This window comes from Ixodes scapularis, unplaced genomic scaffold (assembly GCF_016920785.2).
Source record: "Ixodes scapularis isolate PalLabHiFi unplaced genomic scaffold, ASM1692078v2 PGA_scaffold8__174_contigs__length_109621045, whole genome shotgun sequence".
NCBI lineage: Eukaryota > Metazoa > Arthropoda > Arachnida > Ixodida > Ixodidae > Ixodes > Ixodes scapularis.
Genome location: NW_024609883.1, coordinates 62,178,708 through 62,191,052, shown reverse-complemented (window position 1 = coordinate 62,191,052; position 12,345 = coordinate 62,178,708). Strand labels below are relative to the sequence as shown.

The window sequence follows — 12,345 nt, the reverse complement described above, 5'->3', positions numbered from 1 at the left end:
GGGTCTCGTTTATGTTTGTTTAAGAAAATCTTTTTCTCACAGTCAAGTTACGAAATCGCAACCTCTTTTGGAGTCATTCGACATATCCCCACGCAGCAGTCAGGCACATAAAGTCGGCATTTCAGAGTTTCGAACCATTACCTACTTCAAATCATTCGTACCTCGAACGTCTTCTGACCGGAGTCAACTTCCAACAATTATCATCCCAATTCTTAATCCTTTTAACTTCAGAACTTTTGTAACTAGAGTGCTACGGCATGTTTCATGTTTTTTTGTTTTTTTTGTCTTGTATTTTTTGAACATTGTAAACGTACCTCTTTTCAATGCCTGCGGGCCCTGATGCCTAACTAAAAAAAAATTCATAAATAAATAAATAAATAAATAAGTAAATACTCTGGACTTTAGTAGGTTGGTTATAACGTTTTGAATTCCGAGGTTGGTGAAATACTTTAAGAAGAAAAAGTAAGGTGGAGGCGGAAAGGGGGTAATTAACACAGAAATAAATAATAAAACAAGAAGAAATAATATATTCAGGGCTGTTATTGGAACGTTGGTCATTTGATATCTTATTTCAGATTCCGTCCCCGACAGTTAGCTTGGTTTGTTTTATTTATATTGTTAGTCGCGTTTCAGAACCTTCGTAAGTACGATGGCAGGTACCTAAATCACAAAACGCTAGGCATAGTTGGCATAGCAAACCAACTGGACATGCCGCCAAGATTATATATCTTAATATATCAAAAATATTTATTACGCACAAGAAAGACAACAAAACTAGTTTATGTATGTAATTCTGAGTATTATATGAGTTTAACAGTCGCTGTTTTAAAAATTCAAATATTTGCGGTGCAGCGGACACAATACATGATGAGGTGACGCAATTATTCTGCTGCGCATACCTTGAATCGCATCACTTTTCTTCTGCACTTTTATTATTTCTTCTCCATTGGTATACATTTATTCGTCTGCGCATCTGGAATATCCATACGGGCTCCGAAGTTTACCTATCATTGCTCGGTGGCGCGAGGGTCCAACTGATATCAACTCAACACCTCCCCCCCCCCTTCAAAAGCGTGTCATCTCCAGGGTGATAGAGTGCCATGCAAAAGTTTCATATAATTAGTAGGCTTACCAAACTGATCATCCTTAGACCCAAGGAAGCCGGGTTTGTAATCATGTCCGTCATGGACAGCATGTAAACGCAGGGGAAGGAGATCTCAGGATTGAGGATTAGTTTTGGGTTCATAACGGCAGAGGTTCCGAAAAGTATGATGGTCATCTGTAGGGAAGTATGTTATCAAAAGTATAGCTCGACTTGTTTAACCTGAAAGGTATTAGTCTTTCTTGGTATAGCGGTCAATAACATGCCGTTAGCCAAAATCTAAAAAAATAATCGATAATGCTACAGTGCTTAAGTCACCGATTCTAACACGGAATGTCTAAGACAGATGTCAAATACTTGAAAATTTACTTAGAGTTTCGTATTTTTATTCTTCTGGCGCAATGACCAGAAAGGAAGCTGTCGCACAACATGTTCAAATCAAATGAGTGTCACATTCTAGTTATCGTTAAATTGTGCCCTCGACACTATTCTGACTTCGTTTCCCTCACTGCAACAGTTATATCCTAAATTAGCGGCTAGCAAAAATAATTCGAAGAAAAAACAAGGGAGTGGAGGAGACCAGAGCATGACGTTCGAGCGCTGAGCGCTGATTGGAAGGATTAGTGGGTAGACGGAAAGGGTAGCTGCCTTTGTCCCTACCCCCTATCTCATTCGCGTCAGAGCGAAGTTCGTCTGGTGTCCGGCCAGTGTCTGGTATTCAAATACCGGAATCCGGCCTTTGGCGTTCCACCGCCAGATCCTGCACGAGGAGCGGACGGCACTCTTGTTCGATTTAATGAGGGGAGACAGCGGAGAGACAAAAAAGGTATTTGTGTCGACTTACTAACCCTTACAATCAGAGCTGATCGATATGACGTCATAGCACATGGTAATCTTCTCTGTTCTGTGAGTTTCTAAAAATATAACCGGAGTTTAGTCTGAAGAACTGAAACGGCAACGTACACCGAGGAGGTAATGTGGCCCATTAAACATACTGAAAGTGTAGAGAACAAGGTTGGGCAAGAATACGAGAGCATACCAGATCCAGTGCGCACTGTGCAGCAGTGATACTTGCGGTTAATGTCGCCCTCAATCTGCCTGTAATTCTCTCTTTCATCTATAGAAAGAATGTCACTCACAACCATCATTCGGCTGTCTCTTACATGTTTCAAAATTAGAACATTCTTACTGTACCATGTTACTCTCAAGGCACCATCACTGCTCTTCCTTCAATCAGCTTAGCTAAAAAGAGGAGCATTTTGGTATTATGCACAAATAGTAATAGGGTCTCCGGGGCCTAAAATAACGCGCATGTAATTGCCATTGAGAATGAATGGCTGCTAAACCTGATCAAAACGGGGCCATTTTGCTTGGGATTTTGCTGGCGTGGCGTTGGGCACGGCACTGTAGCTCCCGTCACACTTTTTTGCCGCACGACACAAGTAGCACAAAGCGGGCTCAAAAGTGTGGGTCCACGTGGGTCCCACTTGGGCAGCACACTTGCGTCCAATGTCGGTTTTGCAAGTCGGGCCCGCGTGGGACTGGGACCCACTTGAGGAGCGTACCTTGGACGCCCATCGGGGGACCTAGATGAGAGCTACATCCCCACGGGGCTTTGCGCGGGCAGCCCAAGTTGGGCATGCCCGTGAGGTGCTCATTGTAGCCTACAGTTGTCCTAACCTGCCCCCACGTAACCGAGGTAGGGCTCATGTGGGCGTTGCAAGGGAAGCACGAATTGGGCCTGACCACGCGGTGCTCTGGTGGAGCCCACCCATGTGAAACTCTGTCCCAGTATAGACGAGGTGAAAATGACACGTGCATTGCTCGGCTGCCCAAGTTGAAAGTGTCTACGGGGGGTCCACGTGGAGCCCACCCCTGTGATAATTCTGCCACCGAATAGCAGGGTGGAACCCAGGGAGGCATTACGGACTCTTTGCGAACTCTCCGTATAGCCGACATGGGACTCAAGGGTGCATTAGGTGGGCAGCCGAAGTTGTGCATGCGCACAAGGTTAACCCCTGGAGCCACCTCTGATTTAACTCAGCTCCCGCGTAGCCGAGGTTGGACCCACCGGGGCAATGCGTGGGAAGCCCAACTTGGGCATGCCCATGCGGTGAACCCCTGGAGCCCACCTCTGTGTTACCTCAGCCCCCGTGTAGCCGAGGCTGGACCACCGGGGCATTGCGCAAGCAGTTCACTTTGGGCACGCCCACGTGGCGCCCCCGCGGATTCCACCTTTGTGCCAGATGTGCGCCCATATTGCTGAGTGGGGCCCACAGGTGCATTGAGCTGAAAGCCCAAGTTGGGCATGCCCACCCGATGAATTCTAGAGCCCAGTTCTGTGTTAGCTCATTCCCCTCGTGGCCGGGGTTGGACCCACCTGGGCGTTGAGCGGGAAGCTCAAGTTGGGCACTCCCACGCGGTGCCCTCGTGGATCCCACCTTTGTGCCGGATATGCGCCCCGATAGCCGAGGTGGGACCCACGGGTGAATTTCTCGGGCAGACCAAGTTCGGCATGCCCACGCAGTGAACCCCTGGAGCCCACCTTTGTGTTGGCTCATCCCCCGCGTGGCAGGTTGGACCCACCGGAGTATTGCGGGGGCAGCTCAAGTTGGGCGAGCCCACGCGGTGCCCCCGTTGATCTCACTTTTGTGCCGGATGTGCGCCCCCATATCCGAGGGGGGACCCACGGGCGCATAACGCAGGCAGCCCAGGTTGGGCATGCCCACGCAGGCCCCGCTTAGCCGAACTCTGTGCTAACTCTGCTCCGCATAATCGATGTGGGACCCACGGGGCCATTAAAAGTGCAGCCGAGGTTGGGTGTGCCAATGAAGAGCCTGTGTAGAGCAAATATTTATGGTAAATGTGCGCCCGTATAGCCGAGGTGGGACCCGAGGTGGCATTGCGTAGGTAGCTTAAGTTGGGAGTACCCACGCGTAGCCGAAGTGGCACCCTCGGGGGTACTGCGTCGGCGGCCCAATTAGGCGTGTCCTCACTTTCACCCCATCTACGCTAAGTTTGCGCTGGCATAACAGAGATTAGACCCACGGGGGTATTGCATGCGCAGCCCGAATCGAGCATGGCCACGTTGAATCGATGTGAAACCCACAGGGGTATTGCAGGGGCTGCCCAAGCCCATTTTTCCCAAGTGGGTCACTCTAGGGCACCACTACTTGTGCTGCCCGGGGAGGCGACGTTGTAACTGGGGAAATATGGCAGAAGACCGGGAAAATCAGGCCGAAAAGCATGCTTTGCTCAGCTTTCTCGTTAACTAACTTGGGTAAATAACGACCACTGATAGTTGTGTGAGTGCATGTCGGGGCATTTAAGACCCAAGAGCTTCTGAGAGAGTTTAAAGGAGCGAGTTAGAAGTACTTTGATTCCACGTAATGAGCATGGTAAAGAAGTCGAGGCTGTGTTTACATACCACAGAGCTCGATGCGCTGTACAAGGAATCGAGGAGGCCATCCAGCAAGTTGACACGGAATATGGAAGTCATTTCTTTTTCGCGGACTTCTTTCATAGCCTTCATGTAGGCCTCTTCCCATGCGTACATCTTCACCAATCTCACCGTAGACAGAATGTCCGTCATGCGCTTGAGCCTCTCGTCCCGAGCTTGCACAATCTTGCGCTTAAAAAATTAGATGGTAGATGTAAAATTTCTGAAAACACTAGAAACCCGTGAGCTATTATTATTTAGTGCGTATGCTGTTTTATCGGAGTATTCATTTCTGGTTGTCGCTACCTCGTTAGGGGAAATAATTCAAGAATTTGACTTACAATAGGTTTATATACGGCATAAAAAGTAATAACAAACTCTCCTCCTTGTCTCTTTTTTTTTTCCGGCAAGTTGAGCTTGTTATGACTGGCCCCTCTTTATTTTTTTGACGTTCTGAGAGTACGCTGAGCGAGTGCACCTTACCGTCAAGGGTTCAAATCTCGCGCCACGACGATGAGATCATCCGGACGACTGCGCATCTCGTTGCAATGCTAGCGCAACGCTACTGAAAAAAAAATTGTTTTGGTTTAACAGAAGAGGAACCGAAGAATACTTCGCCGCTGACGCCGGGTCCAACAAAAGGTTCTCCCAAGGACAACTCACAATCCTCGCCGACGACTGTGGTATCCTGACGCGCCTGACTCACCCGACAAGTAAATCGTTTTCAACAAAGAGGCGGTCTCTCTGGCATAGAATTTCGGAAGAACGCGAAGGATTACGTGAACAAGCATCGTCGCTCGTACAGTTGCAGCTGGAAGAGGGAACGTGCTCCCATGAACGGATCATCCGTGTCTGAGTTAGTGCGCGGTCGAGTCCGGCTTTGCAAAGGCGTATGCACTGACGACGAGGCGACCATGGGAACAGGCGCCCAGCTGCGCGGTCATTTTAGCGGCATCTCCCGTGGAACCCCCAAACCACTTGAGGCAGAACTCACTAAAGGCAGACAACATGAAAATAAAAACCCTCGGAGTGTCCCCGTCTTTCATGGCCGGAGGCGCGGAACCTACATGCATTACCGGATTAGGTCAATACCCGTCCAGACTCCAGGGCTTGTTGAGCATCTCTTTCTGCGTTCGTGCGCGCCGGTGTTATGTTTTGGCTGCTCGTCGCCACCTTGCCCCAAGGACGCCTGTGATGCAGTTTCTACGGCTGCCGAGTATAAGTGCGTGGGAACGGAATGTGAGGGGGCCCTTTGTTCGGGAAGGCAACTTCATCTGTCGGCATCTTATTTATTTCTGCGCTCAAACTTTCGTGATGAGAAAAATTAGCACTAGATATAGAAAGTAGCTAGTAATTTGAGTAGAAGTTACTTGGAAAAAGGAGTTAAGTAAAAGTACTAATCACCCAAATCAAGTTGTAATTTAAAGTTACCAAGTTACTTCGGAAAAGTAGTTAAACTACAGTAGTTTGTGTAGAGTAGTTGAACTATACGTCCAAGTCTGCCCAGGACCAAAACGCAACAAGCCATTTTTTCGTTGTGATAAGTAGTTTTCGCAGGAGCGATTTGGCCTGCGTTCTTTGAAACACCCTGTATAATTTACACATACATGAAACAACGAGCTAAGAATGATACTGCTGGTGATGACAATGCTTAATCAATAATATAGCGAGCTGACTTGTATTATGTGGCATTTTATCTCGTTCTCGCTGGTATCTTCGTCTGCGCATTTGAGGCGCGTCGCGGCACCGTTGTGAATACGTGCTCTTTTGCACCGCTATCAGCGGGTCAGCTGGAAGCGGGCCGCGGGGTGGGCATCAATAGAAAGACTGCGGCCTGCCGCGGGCCGGATGGAAGACATTCGCGGGCCGGAAGTGGTCCGCATTTTGGGATTTTGGAGACCCCTGCTTTAACCGAAGTGAAAGTGTCGTTTAAAACGTCACGGTGGTGTCTCTAGCGTCATCTGGCTTGAATTTATGAGAAACAAAAAAGAGCTTTTCGGCGACGCAGCTGACGACCAAGAGACAAATGAAACACTCTCCACGTGATTGCGCCTTAATCGTGTCACCTTCGCCAGAAAAAAATAACGACGAGAGATCCGCACGACGGCAGCAACAGCGCTCAGCATCCACCCCTCGCCACCTTGGCCATCGTTATGGCCGCTGCCACGTCGTGCGTATTCCGAACGCCCCAGACGCGGTTGTAATATATTTGAGAACGCTCGAAGCTAGCCAAAACTTTAGAAACTTGTAAATCAAAGTAGAACTATACCTTAATGGCACAAGTACGATGTGTATAAATAATTTGGCCCCACTGCGCCAGCTAGCGAATATTCTGAGTCCTAACAGCTGGACCGCGTTACGGGGCTTCATTGGCCACGCATTACGTATCACTATCCCTTTTGAAAAATCTAATTTTCATGAGAAATTTCTGCGCCCAATAAACGGATATAAATCATATAAGATATACAAGAACATATCCGAACCAAATAACATCCATATAACAACTATATAAGAGCTATATAAGTTATATAGGAACATTTAAGAACCATGTAAGAAACTTGTGAGAAGTTTCCTATAAGTTTCTGATATGGTGCTCATATGTTCTAATATATCTTAAATTCTTCTTATATGTTCTTACATATCTCGTATGATACTTATGCGTTTATTTGACACAAAAAAATTTCTCATACAAATGTTTCTTTTTTTTTTTTCACTAGGGACACCAGTATATGATACAATCCTACACAGCGCAGCCTAATTTGTATGCTGGTGGTGACATCACCTTGCACTTCAGCACTAGAAGGGTACTAGAAGGAAAGAAGACGCTAAATATACTAAAATTTTATGGATGAGCATGTTATTAATATCTGAAGACGTAATCTTCGCCCCTTAACGAGACCAAAACCTGACTGTTTTTCTTTTTTTTTACATGTTCCTGTTTGCCTATTTTAATTTAGGGTGAAATTTGCCAGACTTTAACCGGTGATTCCCAGACTAGGGCTGCTGCCAGTTTACACGGTGATTGTGACAGTTGAGCCATGAAGCGTGGGACTGCTGTTGGTCAGTGGGGGGAGTGATTGTTCACCACGCATTGCGGTTCAGTTCACGATATGTTGTCTTTTTTCTCGTTCCGGTAACACTAGGGATTCACGTAATCACCAAATCGACTGGTGTATTTTTTTTTTTGTGGAAACGCTCAGCTGGCTTTATTTGTGCCGTGTTGCTTACCCACTGTGCGTTTTGTATCCTTGATGTTGGAAAGAGCAACAGGAGGACGAAAAGGAGCCAGGTGGCGCACGAAACGGTGGGTCCAACTCCCACACGCACCGAGAGCATGAAGAATATGAGTGGCGAGCAGATGATTCCGGCGAGGGGCATAGGAATCTGTATGATGCCGAAGGAAACCATCATAGTATCCACGCCAATCATGGACAATACCTGTCCTACAGGAAACTCGGCCCGTGAGGTCGGCGACAGTCGAGTAATCTGGAGGGATACATGGACGCAGACATATGTTTCCTTTAGGAGATGTGAAGGCTTAACAAAAAGTACATTAAAAAACTAAGGTTGACTGATAAGATATGCCATCTTCTATAAGCAACCTCTTTAGTAGAACCGTTCTTTTGAACAAAGTTTGGGTTTGAAAACCATGAATGTCAAGGTCTTGAAAAACCACGAATGCCAAGGTGGAACCTAAATTTATATTATCTCCCCTGAGTTTGGCTATCTCAGCCATAAATTGCCAAATGAGTTTGATAGTTATGCTTTACAGCCTGGTTTTCTCGTTGTCACCTGGATTTAGAGCCATGTTCTGAAGTAAATGCAAAAAATTATGCTCCTTTTTTTTTTGTGGTCAGCTGGAAACTTCGGTCAAACATTGCCACTCAAAAGCCAGATTTGGGCTTAACCGACTGTTGTTTGGATGATGCGTCATATTTTCTGCCCATCTGGCACATCTGCAATTATGTGGCGAACTAAGCTAGCGAAAAGCCATAGACAAATCAAGCAAAATATAACTTGCTATTAATTAGCGCATTGGAGCAAACCCTTATGCCCCAGATAGGCCCTTCCGTTTGCCAGGCTTGGCTCAAGTTAGGCATTTCCACGACGTGCTGTCTGGGCTTGGTCTGCGTAATAGCTTAGGCCCCACATATGTCTTAAAACTTTAGCAACTCAGGATGGTAGTCTACAACACATGCATTTCACGGATGAACATAGGTCTTTCTGATTCCGGTCACAGAACATCGGAGGAAGTAACATTCCGTGCAATGTTTCATCCCTCAAAATCAAACACAATTCTAAACTATTTATATCTTAAATTAGATTTTTATCAATACAAAAGAGATAGCAAAGAAAACGAAAACTATGTTAAAAAATAAGACGCGAAACGAAGTCAAGTGAACCTCCAACCTTTTGGAACATTGAAGCCTGGAGCAGTGATCGCAATTGTTCTCCAAGACGCATACACAGATGCGTCTGGTAGCACGATAGAAGTGTTTCTCCAACACAGGTTGCCATAAAAAGAACAGACAGAGTGCCCATCTGCGAACTGGTGCTACCGCTTATGAGGTCTCTGCAGAAAAAGAAAGAGGGTTTACTGATCCCTGACATCAATGTTATGCTGCCAATGACAAAAGTACTCAAATGAACTTCAACCAAAATAGCAGGAAATAAATCTTGAGTGTGATAGCTCTCAACTGCAATATACTTATGAGCAACTTTTTTTTTTTGCATAGGCAGTCAAAGCTAGGGTCGCACGGCTGCTCGTGCTCAATGAAAGCAGATCAAGGCTATGGACGCGCTTTTCAGTACTTTTGAAATGCCACAGAAAGTTGTCCACGAGAGTTGGTGACCCTAGAGAAAGTGATGGGACGTGGCGGCTAGAAAAGAGAGCTGTGCCGGCAGGTTTACGCGTCAGCCTTCTTGGGCGAATCAGATGTTCACACCGACTGGTGGTCCAAACAGGAAGCCGGGAAAGAAGGTTCGAAGACACACGGTGAAAATCGCAAGTTCAAGGCTCAATCAACCGAACGCGTAAAGTCGGTGGTAACTCAAAGAGCTACCACAAAGGAAACTGCAGAGTTTAGAACCTCTATTTTGAGAGGGTTTTTTCATTTTCGGTTTTCTTTTTGTCACGGAAGAAATAAAGATAGGAGAGGGAAGGCTTCACAACCCGCACTATCGTCCCACTGGATAGAGAAGAGCCAACCGAGCAAAGTTAAGTGCGCCAGTAAATTTCTCCAAAATAAATTGCGGGATTGTAGTTTAGTAAAACGTTTTTCATGAACTCCCTGCGGGTCATTAAAAAGGGGCCTCGCTTGTGGCACAAAACCGTTCCCTTTTACGTCTTAAAAATAATCGAGACTGTAAAGAATTTAGATCTAGAATATGTCGCTACCACAGCCTGCACTCTTTCTCTGCGTTTTTCGCGTTGTGAATATAGAAGATGGATCACTTATTATGATTCAAAATAGGGAAGTCTATAAGTCAAGTACTTCGTGCTCAACTTAAAAGAAAAGTACATTGGTAACAGCGCTTCAGCATAATGGAGACTCGCTATCAAAACGTTTCTGGGCAAACTGTAAAGCGCATGTCAGTGTCATAAGTTCATCAAAAGCAGAAGAGCTACCTCAAAGGGATCCCGGGAAACAAACGAATCACAAGAAACAGTAAAAGGGAAAGCTAAATAAGTTCACCCGTTTCCGCATAGCTCGCTCAGTCCTAATCTCATGCCAACATCGTTGCGTCAAGAAAGCGCCGTACTATCGAAGCTCTCATACAGTTATATGAATAAATATAAATATAACAAACGAAAACATATTTCATATACTTCTTTCACCCTTAAGTGGAGACTGCAGCCAAAGCTACAAGTACAAGCTAGCTCGCGTTCATGGATTTGAGACATGTATTTCGAGCGCAAGCTCACGTTCTCCGGAAGAATGCTTCGAATTAGGCACCTCGAGCCTTCGTGCTTGTGACACTGGCTAAAGTCTCAGTTGAGAGGTATAGTGACACCCCAGAGGTCGTCCTGGTTTTGTTGTCAAAAACGATGCAAATTACACTCAAAGACACGCAAGAAAAAAATATAGATATATAGATACTTTTTTCTTCCACGCGCGTGCGCGCTTTTTTTTTTTTTTTTCTCTTGTTTTTTATCTTTTTACATGCTTTTATTGGTGACGTAAACAATTATGAAATTTAGACGCTTTTTAAGTGACATTCCTCTAATATTTAATAACGGCATTCGGAAAACATGTTTTCAGACGCAATTGCGATCGCACTACGGGCCTTCTTTTTGAATTAACGAAAATTGTTGTCCGGAGTAATGTCGCCTCCCGGCTCTTCATCCTCTCTCGGAAAACATAGTAGCGGTCGAAGCATGTAATATTAAGGATAATCGGTGAGTCGGGTAATTGGACTAAGTGGTCTTATGTAGGTGCCCGGCGACCTCTCAGACTTTGAAGAAAAAATCGTCCAACCGTCAAAACAACTGGGTTTGGCGTCTGTGTATTGTAGTTTTGGTTCTGTCTCCGCCAGGGCAACCTTTCACGCAGAACCGCCTTTCACGTCGCTTCCAAATGTCCACTGAGCGTTCTCTGTGGCCTAACATTGTTTCAAAGAATTCGAGATCGCTGAAAGAGCCCTAACTCGGAAGTGCGGGTCGTCTGCTCATAGCGATAGGCGGCACGCACGGAGCGGTTGATCTCGAGACGCCGACGAACACGACACGGATGCGTGAGAGGAACGGGAAATTCAGGACGACTCAATCTTTGACGTAAGTCACTGCACTGATGCGGATCCCGCCGGAGCTTCAAATACGGATTTTGCAAATTGATTTTTACTTAAAAATACTGAGCTCCCAATTTTCGAATTTTCGGGATAATGTCCAGTCATCGCTTTCAATCGTAACGGATAATAAAAATATGAATTTGGCCTGTCAGTGCCTTTTTAAGGGTCAACGTAGTATGGGAAAGGTGCACGCCAGCAGCTTGGCCTCTGTCGCCTGTTGTTCGCAGAAAGTACAGATTGCAGAGATGGTCCAGCTCAAACTACGGGTAGCGTTTGCAGTTTATTGGAGGACGTCTCCATCGCAGATTGGTCGCAAGTGCGCATGCGCTGCGTTATCGTGTGGCTACGAGGAAAGCAGGCGGAAAGGCGGAGACGCCCTCAGGACAACCAACGCGTTCGTCACTTGTAGCTCGTATTGCAAACGCGGCTCAAAAACCACCTGACCCCTATCAAGCAGTTGGAAATTCTCTGTAAAGACCCCGTCACATTTAGGCGACAGTTGGATAACTTTATCTGGCAACACGAGAAAATCGTGTTTCCGCTTACCCTGTCATATCGCGGCAACAACAACAGTGGGGTAACATGTTGCTGCCACCCGGCAACCGTGTTGCCTGATTTGTTGTCCGACAACCCTGCCCAGTGCCTTGTCACACCACGCTGACGACGGAGACAACACGGGGAACAATCCGTCATCTTGATTGTTTATCTTTGTTCGCGTGCGGCGAGGAGTCGCTGGAAATGTGACTTTACAAAGTGCTGGTGCGTTCGAAGGGACGGAAATTACCATGTTACGACATTAATTAGGGATTGTGATTGGAAAACTTGACACGGAAAGTGTATTCCGCTCTTCATTTTATCAAAATGTTCTTTGTTCACAAAGCAGATAGCCTTAACCGAGGAAAGTGACATCGGGATTTACGCCACCGTATGAAGTGTTTCTGCCCGGTTCTTTCTTTCATGGAATCCCTATTTCTACTGTAAAATTCAGTTAGCACCGGCAGTACCCCAAAGCGTA

The 12,345-nt window shown here is 46.2% G+C and overlaps 1 protein-coding gene across 1 annotated transcript in view; it reads right to left on the bottom strand.

Annotated features, from left to right (window-relative positions):
• Nucleotides 1–9,108, bottom strand: part of LOC120840279 (multidrug resistance-associated protein 1-like) — a 39,608-nt gene extending 30,500 nt beyond the window's left edge. The window contains exons 1-4 of the mRNA XM_042287007.1: nucleotides 8,952–9,108; nucleotides 7,770–8,027; nucleotides 4,530–4,733; nucleotides 1,133–1,279 (exon numbers count right to left, since the gene is read on the bottom strand). Coding sequence (XP_042142941.1) covers nucleotides 1,133–1,279; nucleotides 4,530–4,733; nucleotides 7,770–8,027; nucleotides 8,952–9,083 — 741 coding nt within the window. The 5' untranslated portion in view covers nucleotides 9,084–9,108. The remainder of the gene's footprint in view (nucleotides 1–1,132; nucleotides 1,280–4,529; nucleotides 4,734–7,769; nucleotides 8,028–8,951) is intronic.
• Between the last annotated feature and the right edge of the window lie 3,237 nt (nucleotides 9,109–12,345).